At 49.0% G+C, this 18,461-nt stretch overlaps 1 protein-coding gene across 1 annotated transcript in view; it reads right to left on the bottom strand.

Annotated features, from left to right (window-relative positions):
• Positions 1-1,192: 1,192 nt before the first annotated feature.
• The window catches only part of FOXO6 (forkhead box O6), a 119,433-nt gene continuing 102,164 nt past the window's right edge, over positions 1,193-18,461 (bottom strand). The window contains exon 2 of the mRNA XM_035117804.2: positions 1,193-10,571. Within this exon, the coding sequence (XP_034973695.2) occupies positions 9,102-10,571 (1,470 nt within the window). The 3' untranslated portion in view covers positions 1,193-9,101. The remainder of the gene's footprint in view (positions 10,572-18,461) is intronic.

The following is an 18,461-nucleotide window of genomic DNA, read 5'->3' as shown; positions in this document are numbered from 1 at the left end:
TACCTTGGTTTTCGAACAGCTTAGTTCACAAACAACTTGGAACTTGAACTCCGCAAACCCGGAAGTAGGTGTTCCGGTTTGCAATCTTTGCCTTGGAAGCCGAACTTCCAAAGTAGCTTCCGCAGCTTCCGCAGCTTCCGATTGGAAGCTGCGGAAGCCGCACCTTGATTTCCGAATGTTTCGGAAGTCGAACGGACTTCCTGAATGCATTCTGTTTGAAAACCAAGGTACGACTGTATATAAAGACACAATAAAACATGAAAGTTTAAAAAAAAAACCCTTCCCTGTACAAGATTGCCTTCAGATGGCTCAGGGGGCAGTTAACTCCAATATTTCTCAAATGAAAATAGGGACATCCTAAGGAAAAGTGGGACATTCCGGGATCAAATCAGAAACTGGGATGGCTTCTCTAAATCAAGGATGTCCCTGGAAAATAGGGACACTTGGAGGGTCTGCAAGTCTCTTTATGTGGCCCTTATGATTCTTCCTGTATTTCTGTATTTTAATGTTTTGTTGGAAGCCGCCCAGAGTGGCTGGGGGAACCCAGCCAGATGGGTGGGGTATGAATAATAAATTATTTTTATTATTCCTAGACCATCCCCATCCTCAGGTCACAACTTTCCAGCCCTGCTCCACACCCCCAATCTAGGTAAAGGTAAAGGTAAAGGTAAAGGGGCCCCTGACCAACAGGTCCAGTCATGTCCAACTCTGGGGTTGGCGACTCTGGCGAAACAGAGAAGCGCACGGAAACGCTGTTTACCTTCCCTACTTGCACTTTGATGTGCTTTCGAACTGCTAGGTGGGCAGGAGCTGGGACCAAGCAACGGGAGCTCACCCCGTTGCAGGGATTCGAACTGCTGACCTTCTGATCAGCAAGCCCTAGACTCTGTGGTTTAACCCATAGTGCCACCTGGGTCCCTCTAGGTAAAGGTAAAGGGACCCCTGACAATCAGGTCCAGTTATGTCCGACTCTGGGGTTGCGGCGCTCATCTCGCTCTATAGGCCAAGGGAGCCAGCGTTTGTCCGCAGACAGCTTCCGGGTCATCCCCAATCTAGAGCCAACCGTAAGTCTCAGCTGTATTTTTCTATTTTTAGAAATGCCCGTTTTTATGGCTCCTATGACCCACATTAACACAGCACACGCCCCCTTTTTCTCATATTTAAAACAATTTTATTCATGAAAATATGCTGTACAATGCACTATACACAGTTCTTTACATTGCCACATACACAAAAACTAGAATAGCACAATCAAGAAGGTTACATTGCGTACAATATATGTGTGGTGAGAGATAAACAGCCTGTTGAAAACCCTAAGCCCCCCTTGAATCTGTACAGTTATAAATACGAGGAGGGGGGAAAGACACCATTTTTCTTTTTTCTTTTTTATTGAGATGTTTGGTTTGGCCCAACCTTTAGGCAGAACTTCCTGGCATAGCACCATCCCCTGCACCGGCCCTTTCTGTGGAGCTAGTATTTCGATGAGAACTGAATGCCGCGGACCTGGTGTGCAGCCTCACCCTGCGCGACCTTCCGCCAGATCATGTGAATCAGCTGTCCTGTGCAGTTCTGGAAATGTGGGCACAGTGGCAAAGCACAGGCAGTGCTGATACACTACGACTGTGCTTGGTTCAGACTCACCTGCCTGCTAAATGCACTGTCATGACTCAGCATTGCTGAAACTGGGGGGCCGCTCGAAGGAACCCCCTGCCTGCAGCCAATTGCTCCTTACAGTGTAATTGATTATTCTTTTAAAAAAAATCCAAGCATCCCACAGACCCTGATATGGTGGGTTGAGCCAAGGGCAGCTTTGTACTTGGAAATGTTAAGAGTCACACAACCTGATCTCAGGATCCACAGAACACCGTGACTACACGACCGTATAGCAAGGTCCACTCTTGTTCATTCACACAAAGCAGCTCTGCATTCAGACTAAAAAAGAGAGGATTTTTTTGAGGATCCAGCTGGCCTTGCTTGGCTTGGAAGTTCTGCCCCTATTCCATGATACTGGGTTATCTGAGGGAGAAGGATTTTGCACATGCCCTGTAGCACCCTTTTCTTTTCTTTTTTAAAAAAATTACTTCATAAGTTCTTCAGTTGAACCTTGGCTAAGCACTGTATTACACAACGGCAAAGAGTTTTCAGAAAGGGGGAAAGGGAGTAAGAGTCATCACAGAACGCTCCGTACTCACATCAGCGCAGAAGCTTGTCTTCCCTGGGGAGATGGAATCACACCCATGCGGGCCAGTGGCATTCTGACCCTTTTGAATCAGCATCGGATTGGTGACACGAGTACAACAGTGGAAAGCATAATCATCTTTCAGTTTTGAGCACAATTTGTCCTTCCTCCCACCCAAAAAGAAGGCAAATTAAAAGAAAACAGAGGGGGGAGGAGCACCCCCCCCCCAAATGTAGGATTGCTCTAATGAATTGCTTTCATTTTTGACGTTTTAGCTGAGGATTGCGTCCAGCCAAGCCCTGCTCAGAGTAGAGCTACCGAAGTCAACGGACCTAACTTAGTCACGTACATTAACGCCAGTGTGTTCACTCTGGGGAGGATCCAGAAATCCTAAGTCACTGGAGCGCCAAGTGTTACTGGAAAAGTGAGGGCACGCCTTGCTTCCCTGTTATGGCTGATGGGTGCCACAGTGCCTGAAGCTAGAAGGGGAGTGGCCCACCCATGCCACGTGCATGCTCAGCCATGGAGCACACAAGGCGTCTCCTCTGCTTGGCACTTGCTTCATGAAGCTATTCCAAGGCAGGCAGGCAGGCGAGACATGGGTGGTCTCAGGATTGTCAGCCGCATTCACGTGTTTCAGTGACTTATGGGACGGGGACAAGGAAAGCCTGCAGAGGCCAGATCAACTGATGGACCATCGGGATGGTCAAAGCTGCTTCTGTTGGCTAGCTTGGCCGCTGACCTTCAAGTCAGGGCTATAGGCTGAGTATCCCCATAGAAGCCCAGGTGGGTGGGTGGCAGTAAATAAATAAATCTCAATTTCCAAGGCAACCAGTGAACTATCCTACACACTCCCATGATTTCAATTTTGCTTTCTCCAGAGGAGCTGCCACCTCAGTTGCTCTCCTTCGTCTCCCTGCTCATCACCCCCATCCCTCCAAGGCCACTGCCTTCCTAAGCGGCTGCGATCGGCTCCTCAGCCCGTCCCTGCTCAGCCCTCACTCGACTCCCCAGCCCCTCAGCGCTGCACTGCACTTCCACAAAAAAAGACGGTAAAACACGACGCTTAGCGAATATGACTCCATTGCACACACGATGACCTCACGGTTAACACACCACAAAGATCGCTGAGCAAAGAGGGGCGCTTCCTGCTGCTGGGGGGAGGAATCTCTCTGGTTAAGCCGGCTGTGTGGCCAGGTAGCATATGAGGAGGGCTAGCTTTTCCTCCTGCCCTCCACAAAATTGGGGCCACAGCTCGGGGTGCACTGGGAGGGGGGCCTTTTTCATCTCTCAATCTCCTTGCATTATCACTGGGGGGCATTATTCGATTTGCACTGTACAGGTGTACAGAGTGAGAGCAGGCATTTCCCACTTCTATCCTCCTTCCAGGTTCTCCTTCCTTTCTCTCCATCACTTCAAGATTAAGGGTGTGTGTGTGTGTGTGTGTGTGTGTGTGTGTGTGTGTGTGTGTGCATGCACAGAAGATTAAATGGAGGCAGTTGTGTTCCTAACCCTCAGGGAACAGACTCACACACACACACACCCTTGCTCCACAAGCAACAAGTACTTGACAGTCTCCCGCTTCTGTGTACGCCAGACTGCTGGCACCGGACTCGCTGCTCCACTTATGATTAGTGTTCTCGTCCAATCCATTTGGGAAACTGAGGCTGAAATTATTACAATGATCTCAGGAGCTGGACCAAAATAATTATAGTAGTAAAAAGGGGGGGACATCATTGCAATAATAGTTACAAACAAACAAACAAAAAGAATCCTACAGAGTCAAAATATATTAAATTCAGTACATGATCCAGCAATGTAAACATTTATAGCCTGTGAGCCCATCTGAATTTATTTAATTATTATTATTATTTTAGCCTGGAGCTGATAGAAACCCAGAGCAAAGAGAAATGCAGGCTACTCTAATACACATCCTGCCAGTCTCATGGGCAAAATTGGGAGGGAAACTCACCCTTTCTCAACGAGTGTCATTATGAGCTGTAGCAAGATATGTTGCCCAAATCCTGATAGGTTTTTGGTACCTGGTCCAGGTGCAAATCACGGAGGGTGGGGGGGTGGGGGAGAGGCAGAATAATGGTGGGGTAAAATAAATAGCTGTGTTGTGGTGGCAAGCTGAGGAAAGTGAAGGCACTCCCCCCCCCATTGTCCAGAAACTGTGCTGTGACATGAACCGAAAGCAAGAGCCGAGGCTATCCTTAAGTTAAGGCCAACCTCACTTCTCTATTCATAATGTTTACCTTGGCAGAGAGCACCCTTCCGTTCCATACTAAACAGACACTTAAGTTATGCCCGTTCCTGCCTATGAATATGGAGGGCCATGGGGGGGATGGGGGGAAATCTGGGTGGGGATGCCATGCCCTGTGCAAAACAACTGAGGGAGGAGCACTATGGCATGGGAGCACTATGAAATAAAAGATCTCTTTCCACATGCTCTGTGAAATTACCGGTATGTCGTTTTCATTAGAGTGAATTCAGCCTCTGAATTTTTTTTCTTTAGAAACATGTTTCTTTCTGCATGGTAATATTATGGTCTATGTAGCATCCTGCTCCCTCCCCTCTAGTTCAAGTCATGGGCAATGGGCTGTACACTTGCAACTGGTGGTCCCAGATACAGATCTTTTTCCTCCTGCACATCAGTGTGCGCAAGCAGCCAGCTCAAAAGCAGAGCTGGCTAAATGTGCACACCCCCACCGCCAGAAGCTGAATATTATTCCCACCATCTGTGGAAGTAGCAGGGAGGGAGGTATTCCATTATTTTTGGAGGTGGACAAATTTCTTTTAAAGATCATCTCATCTTCGGCTTAAATACAAGGAGGCTGAGAGCTTTTTCTTCTTTTGCACAACAGAAAAGAAGCAGTCGGGGTCGATGAATCTGTCAGTTTTGGTTTCTCCCATTTTCTAATTTATTCAGCCTTAAATTCTCCAGGTATTCATATCATTTCACTTAAAAAAAAAAGTCCTCCTGAAAATACATCAACATTTTAGTGCAAAAGTCTCCTAATATACCCACGTTTGTATGCATTTTTGCCTAATATACACGTTTTTGCAAAGTGCGTTTTGAGTGTTACTTTAACATATGCACTTCAATGCACACACTAATCTTGTATGTGCATTTTTATTTTGCACACATTATTTGGCTGGAGAACTGCCTTTCAAAATTCAGACAAGTGCAGATTTTGAAAGATGGCTGTTTTTAAGTTTGTGTATTGTTTTGGAAAGTACGAATTGGGCGGATTCATCTTTAAATGCGGACTGAATCAAATTTCTCCCCTAAGAAACAGTGGCTTGGCAGCTCCGGCTATGCCCTGGAAAGGGATGTCCCTGGGGACTATCATACATGGCCCCGCAAAAGGGGGGGTAGCCAGGAGATCCCCCTGAGAATGAAGCCACCTCGTCACATAGTGTCACACTGAGGTGCATGTTCCATGGCCAGGGCCACTGAACTGCTGCCTGAAACAGTGGCAAGGCTTCCTTGTTGCTTAAAAACAAAACCCAGCCCTTCATACGCAGCCAGAACAGATAGATGCACTTTTAAAGACTCCACCTGAGCTATGTACCCAGAAGGCTAATTTCTGCATATGACACTCCCCTGCCCCTTCAGAGTGACCAAATCATAAAACTTCCCCCCTTTTTAATCACAGTGTGGATGGTTTTCATTTCTCAAGTTTTGTTTAGGTTCCACGGGACGAAGCCGTGATTCGCAATCTCAAACATAAAAGTAGATTTGTAATTATTGGTTGAATGGATGTGGTGGGCAAGACCCAGGCACTGCTGAAACAGTCTGGGGGGTCCCTCTGGTTTTGAAGGGAGGCATCTAAGCACACCTAAGGATCTGCTTAAGGGGACAGTGGCTGAAAAGACTACATGATGGACCCCAGCACTGTGTGTTTTAACCCAGGTGTGCCACAATCACATTGGAAGATGGGCAGAGAGCTGATTTGGTGAGCACAAGAGGAGGGGATCGTCTCTTAGCGGCTACACACAGCTTTTTGCCTGCAGAAGATCCCCTGGAATCTTCCGATTCAAAAGATCAAGGAGCAGGCAATGAGGAAGGGCTGCTTCCTGTGCTTTATGATCCCAGAGTGGCTGACAGCTCAATGGCAGAGCATATGCTTTGCAGTTCCTGGGTCCAATCCCCAGGATCCCTAGTTATAGCACAGCAGGTCACTGGGAGACCACTCTCTGAGTGAGACCCTGGGAACTGCTGACAGTCAGAATAGACGGATGAGGCTTGATGGACAAAGCATCTATCTAGTAGGACAAAGCAGCTCCCCTGTACTCCTGCAAAGGGCGTCCTTGAGAGGAATATGGGACCTTCCCTTGTCTGTCACTTTCCGCCCTCTCCTCAGGCCCTTTCCTGTTATGAGCCAGGCATAATTTGGATTTTGGAGCCCAGCTCTGGCTGATGCAAAGGAAATGTTTCCAGGGGGCTTAGCCCATGGGCCGGTGACTTACTGTAACAACTTCATGTTGAGTTCCATCACCTATATTTCAGGGGGAGGGAGGAGGGAAGCACTGCTCATTGTCTTCCTTGCCATGATTCAAAGAAGAGGAGCAAGTGGTTCAAAATAAGCACAGATGTGCTAGTTTTCTTAATTTGCCATGTTCAGGCAAGCTGACATTGAATCTCTGTTCATGGAGTTTTGGCATCCCTGGACAGGCTCAGCCTCCTTTTAATAATCAAGCAAGGGGGTGTAGAGGAGCAGCTTTGGAAGTAACATCATAAAGACAGGGTGTCAGGGTTGTAGGAGAGGAAGTGAGGAAGAACGTGCTCCACACTTCCCTGCTCCCAAAACACACACATTTCATCAAGCGGTCCCATGAGAGAGAGAGAGAGAGACAGAAATCTCACTAGAGCTCTGTATCCGGGTCCATGTTTTTCGGGCAGAAGGTCCTAGGTCCTACCCCTGGCATCTTCAGATAGAAAGACCTCTCACTGAAACCCATGAGAGCCTCTGCCAGCCAGTGTAGCAGAACATGGAGCTCGATGGAACCAATGCTCTATATAAGACAACTTGATATGTTTCATATCACAGAGAACAGGAAGCCCTCAAATAATGTAACATCCAAAGGCATTCCGTGATCCAGAGGAAGGAAGCCCTGCCTAGCTACAACTAGAGGTGCTATCAGAGACTGATCACATTTCCAAACTCTGCAGGCTACTGACACCTATCCTTATTGTTACAGGGTGAATATTTCAGATGGCCCAACTGACAGGTCCTGACTTGGTGCAAAAAAAGGTATGCTGGTATACACAGAACCTATGGCTATCCAGCAGAACTTTGTATGGCACTCCAGTACTTTTAAGGGCGCCGCAGTGGGGAGAAACCCTAGCTTCACCCAGCACCTGTTTTCCCTAATCATCACTAACATCCATCCACCACTAACGTGCTATGGGCTGTCTAAGCAGAAAACTAATTACTTTGAGGTGTCTTGGGCTCCTCCATTTTCAGCCTTTGGACTACCAAAATGAGGGCCTCGGTCCTACAGCTTTCACGGGAAGCTGCATCACCTCTCCTAGCCTAGATGATCTTGGGCTGGTCAAATTCCAGATTTTTGCCAATAGCCCTCCTTCTCCACCCCTGTGTCTGTGTGTCTCAGTTTGTTTCACCTTCCTCCCCACTTACTGAATCTTCACCTGCTATAGCTGCCCTCCTCGCTTTACAGGCTACAAGTTCCCACGCAAACCTAGCATGGGTTGCATTGGTGATGGTGAGCCTTTGCAGGCCAGAGGGTACATACCACCAGAATAAATAGTTGCCACTGTCCCCATCCCTGCTTCCCTGCTTCCCCTGGCCGTTTCCCAGGCCATCAGGAACAGCAGTCGCCACGCCAAACCTGCGGCTGGCTCTTAACATAGCGATAAGTGCCACTCGTGTGTGCAAAAAGTTGTGTGGTGCTTGCGCACTGAAGAAGGTCCGTGCTGGCACACATGCCTCTGCTTCTTCTGTACGCACACACATTTCATGCCCCCAACTGCCTGTTGGTGTAGTTTCTTGTTGCACGCACGGGGTGTGTGTGTGAAAAAGCTGGCATTGCTCAGATCAGCTTCCCTTTGCACAGTGGGCTATGGAAACCACAATGTCAGCTCCTGGATCTACAGCGGTTGGGGGAGCCCCTCCCTTCTGCACCAGCCATGCCATGAGTGTGATTGCAGGTGGGAACAGCTGGGCAGGGATGGGAGCAGAGCAAACTGATGTTACAAGTGCCTTTAGTGCTGCAAGCTTCTCCCCTGCAGCTCTTGGTGCTGCTATCTATCAAGACCGCGCAGAGCCCCGTCCCCCACCATAATAAAAGTAAGGGGATCCTAAGCTACTGGCCTTTGCCAAAGGAGTGTCACAGATGGGCATGGGCCAGGAAATGGAGCTAGGGTGTCCAGTTAGATTTGAGCTGTACTGAAAACAATTGGGAAATGGGTGAATGAAAAGCCAGAGCTGTCAATTCACTGAGGCTACCTGGGCCGCCGTGGAGACCCAGATGTCTCTTCTAGCCACAAATCACTAGTTCCCTCTTTCTGTGCAATAGTGCAGGTGCCCAGGGAGGGAGGGAGGGAAGGGGGAGGGAAGGGGTGGGCGGGCAGCAGCTCTGCAATGCCATGGCTAACTTGTGCCTATTGCACACATCAAAGACAGATCTGACTTACTGCACGATACACCTGGCACAAGCGAGTAGTCGCCGGTACCTTTCAAAACATTTTACCCTACATTGTGTATTTGTGTGTGTGTGTGTGTCTGTGTGTTTAGTGTTGTCGTCAAGTTTAAACAGATGGCTCTAGCCTGGCTGAACAAATGAAGGCAAAGAAAATAAGAAAGGCGGAGTAGGGCGGGGGAGAAAGTTTGTTTCCACACACACCCCACCCTCTCATCCTGCTGACTGGTGGGTCAGTTGCCTGAAGCAGGTCTCACCCAGGCACCCAGCTCTGATTGGTGGGCTGCGGGGCGCTGGGCAAAGTGGCCATGTTGAGGCCGTTTTGCGGCGGAAGAGCTGAGTCAAAGTTGAAGTCCATCTCGTCGCTGTCCATAAAGTCGTTGAGGATGATGGACTCCACATCACACTCCAAGCTACCGTTGAACATGTCCAAGTCCAAGTCTGCTGGGAATCTGTCCTGGCCCAAAACAGGGGTGTGCATGGCTTCTGGGTAGGGTCCCTGCAAGGAGTCTAGCAGACTCATGTGTGCCCCTTGGTTGTTGATGTAGGAATGGATGTGCCCGTGATGGGGCATGGCCACCATGCTGCAAGAGTCATTGGGCAGGCTCATAAGGCTGATAGGAGAGGGTAAGGCACTGTTGCTGATTGGGTGGTGGTGGTGGTGGTGGTTGGCTGGTGACGGGTGGTACAACGCGTTGCTCTTCATGAGGGATGACGAGTGGGGAGGGTAAGGGACAAGACCTATCTCTCCGCCGCCACCCCCGCCGCCACACACAAGGGGGTTTTGTCTGTGGCCGCGGGGTGGCCCCATGCTGCTGGCTTGTGGCATGTGTGCCTCGCCCTCTTTGTGGGCATAGGAGATGGAGGAGAGCAGGTCCTGCAAGGAGGCATTGCGGTAGGAGTTCATGGGAGCAAAGGTGGCCTGCTTGTTTTCCTGGATGGTCTGCATGGGCAGGCGGCGCATAAGGCTCATGGCCGGCTGGCTGTAGATGGTCCCACAGTAGGTGCTCCCTCCTCCTCCTCCTCCACCACCACCACCACCACCTCCTCCTCCTCCTCCCCCAGCGCCCACAGTAGAGCACTTGGAGTTGAAGCTGAAGCTGGAGTTCCTCTGCCTGAGGCCCCCGGCAGGCAGTGGCTGGGCAGGGCTCATGCTGTAGTTGTCCTGCAAGTCTTCCAGGAGGCTCTCGCCGAGGCTCTCATTCAGGTTGATGGTGCCGGTGAGGTCGGTCAGCCGGGGCATCTCCACGGAGCAGCGGGCGTTCAAGGAAGGGGACATGGTGCTGGACGGGCTCGGGTACATCAGCGGGGAGGACGGAGTCCCATCGTCCTCTTCCAGCTCGTCCGGCTCGTGGTTGGCCATAATGGGGGAGAGGCGCCCACTCAAGGTGCTGGCAGAGGAGTTGGCCCGCGTCCGGAAGTCAGCCCAGGCATCGTACTCCTCGCTCGCGTGGGAGTTGGGGCTCTCTGACCACTTGGCCTGCTGGCTGGCCGGGCTCTCCTCTCCGCGCTCCTGGGCTGCCTGCAGCTGCTTTTTCTTGCTGGCTTTGCCCTTGATCCGCAGGAACTTGCTGTTATTGTCCATGGAGACAGCTCGCCTGCGGGGCGTCTTGCCGGTTTTGCCCCCTTCGGGGTTCAGCATCCACCAGGAGCTCTTGCCCGTGCCCTCATTCTGCACGCGGATGAAGCGGGTGTGCAGAGACAGGTTATGCCGGATCGAGTTCTGCAGACAGAGTGGGAGACAAAAGAAGAAGACCCCCATCATTACTAGCCAGAGAAGCAGCCCAAGCCCACTTTACCAACACACAAGGCCACCAGTGTCATCAGCCAGTGCCTCCACACTTTCAAAGTTATCAGAAGAACATCAGAAAAGCCTGCTGGATCAGGCCAGTGGCCCATCTAGTCCAGCATCTGGTGTTCACAGTGGCCAACCAGATGCCTACAGGATGCTCATAAGCAGCATCTTTGTAGTCTTAAGACCTTAAGCCAAGGGACTCTCTGGACCTCTCTGTCTGACCTGTGGAACTCTCCCCAGTAATTCCCCCCCTCTCTCCAGGCCATACTCTTCACTGGCCCCGGTTTGCACACCAACATTTTTGACTGGCTGGAAAATGTTCGTGAACACCGTCTGGGTGTGTGCGTGAATGTGTGTCATGAGTAAAGGTAAAAGAAAAACGGTTAAGGACCCCTGGACAGTTAAGTCCAGTCAAAGGTGACTTTGGGGTTGTGGCGCTCATCTTGCTTTCAGGCCGAGGGAGCCGGTGTTTGTCCACAGACAGTTTTGTAGGTCATATGGCCAGGATGACTAAACCACTTCTGGTGCAACGGGACACCGTGATGGAAACCAGAGCACACGGAAACACCATTTACCTTCCCGCCACAACAGTACCTGTTTATCTACTTGCACTGGTGTGCTTTCAAACTGCTAGGTTGCCAGGAGCTGGGACAGAGCAACAGGAGCTCACTCTGTCATGGGGATTCAAACCGCTGACCTTCTGATTGGCAAGCCCAAAAGGCTCAGTGGTTTAGACTACAGCGCCACCGGCGTCTTTGTAGCCTTCTATGCACAGGTGAAAGATTGCGTTCAATGCCCTGCCCACTTTTGCCTCTGGCACGTGGCTTTCGGAAAGTTGTCCAGAAGGAATGTGGCCCTCAGGTTGAAAATGGTTTCCTCCACCTGCCTTCAGGGTTATCAACTTGCTGCTCTCCATCTCTCCCCCCCCCCATTTTAAAAAAATCACCAACGCACAAGTTTTGAGGCTCAGACTAGATGTTATGTCTCTTGTGTGATTAGCAACCACATTAGCAGATTTTAAAATTTAATACTAGTCATGTCTGTATGGGGTGATTATAATCAGGACCACAACACATAGGGAGGAGAGGTTAAACCTTTCCTCCTCTGCCCCAATCGCAGTGAAGGGCTGTCGCTACTGTGGCAACCAGCCTTAGGGTAGAGAAGGGAAGCTTCCACTGGTGACAATGGAAGCTTTCCCCCCTGCTGCCCCTGCAAAAAAAGAATGGCTAACTTCTCTGTGCACTGTAGTCCTAACAGAAATACAGCAGTCCCTGAATCTATTATTCGGACGCATCCACAGCATACATTGAAAGCAAACTGTAAGCACATGGCTTTCCCCAAAGACTTGGGAACTGTAGTTCCCCACACAAAGAGCTCAGTTCCCAGTACCCTGAATAAATTATAGTTCTCAGGCTACTTTGGTAGAAATCATATGCTTTGTTAAATGTCCTTTAAATAAAATAAAAATAAAAAAGCCCTGAAGTAGTTGCCAACCATACAATAAGCATAAACTTCTGATTTGGCAACATTCTAATCGTCACACGGATTTCAAGACTCAGACAGTGCAATTGTGAATTCAGGGGATTATATAGGGGAGGCTCCTTTAAAATTCTTGGTTTTTTTAAAATGGGGGTCAGGTGACCCCAGACCCAGGTGCATTAAGGTTTAGCATTAAAACATGGGGAAGTAACCACAGAAGACTTCAACAGACCCATTCCATGTTCCTGCAGTAGGTGAGTGGGGAAAATGTTCACTCTCCCACCCCAAGAGAAAAGTCCTAATTCTATACATCGTCTAAAGCTCTCTTTTCTACTGCAGATTTAGGATGGGCAAAATAATTTCTTCCCACAACACATATTTTATAGAATTCATTGCAGAGAGAGAGGGGGGGAGAGGAGGGGGGGGAGAGAGAGAGACTACTGGCGTAACCAGCCTGAAAAGGGGTGTGTGAAAACATACTGGGGGGGGGGGTTACATCTCTCAAGGGGAAACAAAATAAAAAATTCCTTCCAGTAGCACCTTAGAGACCAGCTAAGTTTGTCATTGGTATGAGATTTCATGTGCATGCATACTTCAAGAGTTCTATGGTACCTTGATAGAGGCAGACTCCTCTTCCTTGGTACAATCAATGGAGGAGAGCTGTTGCCTCCCAGAAAGCTCCGATTGGCTACTATAGAAAACAGAATTGATGGGCTAGATGGAGCTTTGTGTCTTCTTCTGCCCTTAGCCAATTATGACACCACAAATTCTATTCCTAATGCATCTGCTTCTAAATACCAAATTATGTGTCTGTAGTCCACCCCCACGACACCAGGGGTGTTCATATATTACATTCAACAAGTGTGCAGTCAGTGTGCCTGCATATACAATTAGTTGAGCTGCACAAACAAATTATTTATGTAAAAAGCATGGTCACTGGATTGTATGCAACTAAGTTCTACTCACAGTAGACCAGCTTAAACGAATGAACCTATGTTAGTCACGTTTATTAACTTCAATGGGTCTTCTTTGAGTAGGAGTAGCACTGGCTACAACCCAGTGAGCGCAACATTTGAGCTGTGCAAACCAGCAAGTGTGCACCCTTTCACTTGCACATGAGTAAGGACTGCTGTTAAGTGCAATGTGTGAACAAGCCTAAGGCAAGATTCATGCCATGCATTTAAAGCCTTGTGATAGCACTTTAAAAAGACAAAGCTTCCTCTCCCAAAGCATCCTAGGAGCTGTAGTTTGTTAAGGTTACCAAAAGACACCCTCCCCCGTTCCCTGCCCAGAGCTACATTATTCAAGGTTGGTTTGACAACCAATCTCTCTTCCCAGAGAATTGTGGGAACTGTGGTTCTGTGAAGAAACCAGGGGTCTACTAGCAACTCTCAACACCTTTAACAAACTACAGTCCCTAGGATTCTTGGGGGGTGGGGAAGCCACGACTGTTTGAAGTGGTACCATAGTGCTTTAAATGTATGGTATGGGTGCTAGGCTTGCCACCTGTTCTGTAAAATACAGGATTGTCCCGTATTTCAATGTAAAATGCTACGTCCTGTATTGATACAGTTTTGGCCTGTATTTCAGGCTCTCTCTCTCCCTCTCCCTCTCCCTCTCCCTCTCCCTCTCCCTCTCCCTCTCCCTCTCCCTCTCTCTCTCTCTCTCTCTCTCTCTCTCTCTCTCTCTCTCTCTCTCTCTCTCTCTCTCTCTGCCAAGTTAGGGATCCACTCCAAATGCATGTGTTTGAAAGGGTGTGTGAAAGGTCATGTATTTAAGCTTTGTGTAGCCAAGCACAGACAGATGTACAAATTCACTTGGGGAGGGGGGATCGCCCCCCCCCAACTGCCCTGCCCCACCCTGTCCTGAATTTTGCAAGGAACAAAAGTGGCAACCCTAGATGTGCCCCAAGTGTAAGGAACTTCCCGCTCCAGGTAGGAGTCAGGCATCATTATTTAATAGCCCCTAAAGACTGGAGATTGCTGTAAACAGCCCAGCTACCCTTTCCCAGTTCTGCTTCTCCTGGAGAAACGACCACTTTTCTGCTTCACTCAAACATGACATCTGTGCCTGCCCAGCCGCTTGGGCAAGTTGGCACCCCGAGAGATCCTTGAGTGCCCCATTCAGCGGCTCTGTGGCAGAAAGGCCTCTCCAGGTCCCCCATTCCCATGGCAGACAAAGACCCTCACAGCTGCTGGAGCTACAGCAATGCCAAGGGCTCCTTGCCAGTGGATTCATTCCCCCCCCCTTTTCCCCTTTTTTGATGCCATCCAAAAAAGCAAGCTTAAACACGGCAAATGGAGTTGCAGTGGGAGAGGGGGGAGGCGGGAGGTGGCTCTCTCTGCTCTTTCAGCTCCCAGTGATGCCTTTGATTCTAATGCCTGGCGGGCAAAGAGAGCCAGCAGGGAATTTGATCCATGGCAAGCGTGGGACGCTGAGAAACTCTAGCCTGTGACCTGTGGATTATTCCTCTGCTTCCATCCAAAGGAATTTTCCCATGGAATTCTCAGTGGGGCTCTGCACAGCTGATTAGCCTGGTGGACAATAGCGAGAGGAAAAGCGCCGCTGCCGCAGACTGCTTGCGCGTTGTGGTCCAAAGAGGATGGGTGGCAATTGGATTCAGCCTCTCACGGCCAGCCACTGGTGCAAGCAGCAAGGAGATGGGGAGAGACCTCAGTCGTTCTAATATAGGGTAATGCATAGGGCAGTGGATGGTGCCAGTATCAAATATTGGCACCTGCTGGGGCTGGTGACCAGTAGGAGGCCCACTGCCAATTCCTGGAACATCCTAGCCCCACGGCTGATGCTCCTTGCTCTCTGCCACCAGTTCACTCGCCTTCTTCGAGCAACTGGGCAATGAGATGAGGGGGGGAGGACCAGGAGGTTTCCCCCCCTGAAAATCTTGACCATTGAGCTTATCCTCATGGATTTAGTCTAATTCCTGTCTTGCTCCTTGACCTCAAAGAGAAGCAAACACACACAAACACCTCGGTTCCACTAAAAATACAAGCAATCATTGAATTATTGTATATTTTGGGTTGTGTCCAACTTAGGCCACATTCATGCCATACATTTAAAGCACCATGAAGCCACTTTAAGCAGTCACGGCTTCTGACAAAGAATTCTGGGAAGTGTAGTTTGTTAAGGGTGCTGAGAGTTATTACCCCCCCCCCGGAGCTACAGTTCTCAGAGTGGTTTACATCAATCCCTCTTCACAGAGAGCTCTGGGAATTGTAGCTCTGGGAGGGGAATAGAGGTCAAGAGTCCTAACATCTCACAGCAACCTCAATAAACTACAGCTCCCCAAATCTGTCCAGGCAGACCCTTATGGTGAAATAATCCACCACTATCTCTCAGACTAATCAATCTCAAAGGGTCGATATGAAGATAAAATGAAAGAGTCCTTATTTCCTGCCCTGCCCTTCTTTTAGAAAAGGTGGGGCACAAATGTGAGTAGCTACACCCCCAACTTATCAGGTTTTTTTGGGATGAAGCACAACCTTGCCTCAGTTTCCTAAATCTGCAAAATGGGAATGCTTCATGTCAAATAAGAGATAGGAAACACTGCGTATGCCCTGTACTTTAAACATACATTCCAAATCTGGAGCCTTTATGAATTATGCAAAATAATTTACATGCTGCTTAGTTTGCATAATTTATTCAGTTTCTCCTAATTGCAGCGGCAGGCAAGGAACTATGAACAATTTTGGAGCCTCGGTCCCTGACTCCTGAAATAACTTCCTGTTCAGCCTCACCCTGGATTCTGCGATTGCAGCAGTTGCTCCTCCTCGCACACTTTCATCTTTGCCTCCTTAAGGACTAGAAGCATGCATGATTTCAAACAAAAACTGGGCTTCTCTGCATGCCAAATCATGTGCTCATGTAGTGCAGCTGTAGAATATGCAGAGGGAAATCATCCAGAGGCCAAAGTAGGCTGACACATGGAATTGGAGAAATGAGTGTAATTGGTGCCTGATTTAGCTCTCTGTGGAACTCCCAGGCTGATAGATTCCAGCCTCAGCAGAGGCTGTTTCTGTAAGGAGAGGTGAGATAACTGCTCCTTTAGTCTGGAGCTGAGGAGGTGATCTGCTGGGGCCAGGGCTGAATCTATCACACAAGCACCTGCATCAGACGTGGGGATGGGTTTCCAATATTGCCTGGTGAGAGGACGGCTGAGGAGTCTGCAGAGAGTTGGTGCCATGCCTCTGTCCAGAGGCATACTAATGAGCAGGCAAGCAAGTTACAGGCCCCATATATCATATTATGTAATGGCTTACCTCTCTGCACTTCATTTATTTGGAGATTGCTCGCAGGCTGGCACCTTGCCAGCAGCCACCAAATCCAAGTCTACAGAAATCAATCTCGCGCTGACTGATTAAGCCGTGTTTAGAACTAATTGCTCCTTCGTGTGTGGGGAGAATAAATTATGGGCTTTCATCTCAGCATCTTTAAAATGCAGTGGCAGGTAGGGTCTGGCAGTTAACCCCTTCCCTCCTGCAGCTCAGAACCAGCAGGCTCACCAGGCAAGGCAACACCTGGAAAGAGGCAGAGGGAAGAAAAAAAGACAGAATCCCAGGTATGGAACCGAAGGGTTTCTTTCAGGCACTGATTCCCCCTGCACATCCTCGAATGTCCTCACCTGAGTGCTCTTGCCAGCAACAAAAGAAACATCATGTTCCTTTTGGGGCACCCAGGAAGAGCAGTGCACCATACAGAGGAAGTGGTTTTTAATCAGGTCTGTGTATTGGTGCATTTTAGTGCAAAAATGACTGGCCAGGACCCTGCAGAATCTCAGACCTGGAGAGGTGGGGTTTTTTTGTTTTGTTTTGCAACCCCTGCTACCTGATCCTGGCACTGAACCCAGGACCTTCTGCATGGCCTACCACTGGCCTACAGTCTTCTCCTGGTGCCATTTGCCACCTTGCTGCATGCATACAGCCTCTGGCTCCAGCCAACCAGGATTAGATCCCCAGGTTGCAATTCTCTTATTGCAGGGTCGGGGGGGGGGAGAACCTGTGGTCCTGCCAAAGTCTTTGGACTCCAACTCCCATCAGCCCCTGCCAGCATGGCCAATGGTCACTCAGGGAGGATGGGAGTCCAATAGCAACATTCACATGCCATGTTTGCTTCACTTTGTAGAATGTGCTAACTTGGGTTCAAAAGCTGCTCTGAAACACCATACTTTAACCAGGACAGCTTTTGGAACAATGAAGTTTGCAGAAGCTCATTTCCAACCCCACTGCCACCACAAAGAAAGGGCTTGGTGGCTTTATTAGAGGTTGTGATGTGTTAGGTGTGCTCCCTGACACTGGAAAAGAAATCACCACCAAAGAATCTGGCCCGCCCCATTCCCCATTCACTGCCGCAGTGCCCTAACTCCCAGGTATGTTATTGGGGGGTGCTGCACTAGATAGAGGTGCTCCACGGTTCCAAACAGAAGCAGCCACTGAGCTGAAAATGAGAATCTCAAAATTGCAGAATTCAGTTTTCACTGTGAAAGTTCAGCTTTAAGGGGAAGCCTTTAAAGAAAACAACATCAGCAACAATCCTAGAACCTTAAACACTTTCCCACTAATTGAAGATGATAAAATAAGGTAATAGGTTGTGTGAAATACTCCTTTAACAATTTCCAGAGGGTTAACTATCTTAGTGTTAAGCTTTTTTCCAGCAAACACAAACACTTGCGGCACCTTAAAAACCAAGTGATTTATTGTGGCATAAGCATACAACCTTCTTTCTTTTCTTTTTTTTAACCCCTAAGTGCAACAGCATAAGAAACATGGGGATATCAAAGTGGCAGCGGGGAGAGAAAAATGGACCACAATGCAGAGAGGTAGCAAAACGTTGCCAGCAGATTGCTGCTCAGAGAATTTGTGCTTGCTTTCCCCTTCGACGACCACTCACCACTCCTCTCCAGCATGTTTTCAAGCTCAAAATGCTGCCCTGTCCCATCTTCTTAACTAAGGAACCTACTGTTAGCATGGTTGCCAGGTCAGGAACATCCCAGACCCTGAAATTTCAGGGCCCAAACATGAGACCTAGGGGGTCCCTGGAGATGGAGGTTAATTGTGAGAGAGGACGGACCCCTCCCCCAAGTGTCAATGTTATAAGTTGCAGCCAGCTCTTGCCAGGCTGAAGCTTGAAAGCTGCATGCACTGTTGTTGTTGTTGTTGTTGTTGTTGTTGTTGTTGTTGTTGGGCACTTTTGCCCACCTGGAGCCTCAGACTCTCTGTCTGCCGCCTGTCAGGTAAACTTGGAAACTTAAGGTCAGACCTGGAGATTTGGCAACACTAGCAGTGAGAGATAGATTGAGAGAGAGGCTGGTGACTGTGTCAGCCC

Source organism: Zootoca vivipara, chromosome 6, assembly GCF_963506605.1.
Source record: "Zootoca vivipara chromosome 6, rZooViv1.1, whole genome shotgun sequence".
Taxonomy (NCBI): Eukaryota; Metazoa; Chordata; class Lepidosauria; order Squamata; family Lacertidae; genus Zootoca; species Zootoca vivipara.
The sequence above is the reverse complement of the archived record's forward strand: the minus strand, read 5'-3'. Positions and strand labels throughout refer to the sequence as shown.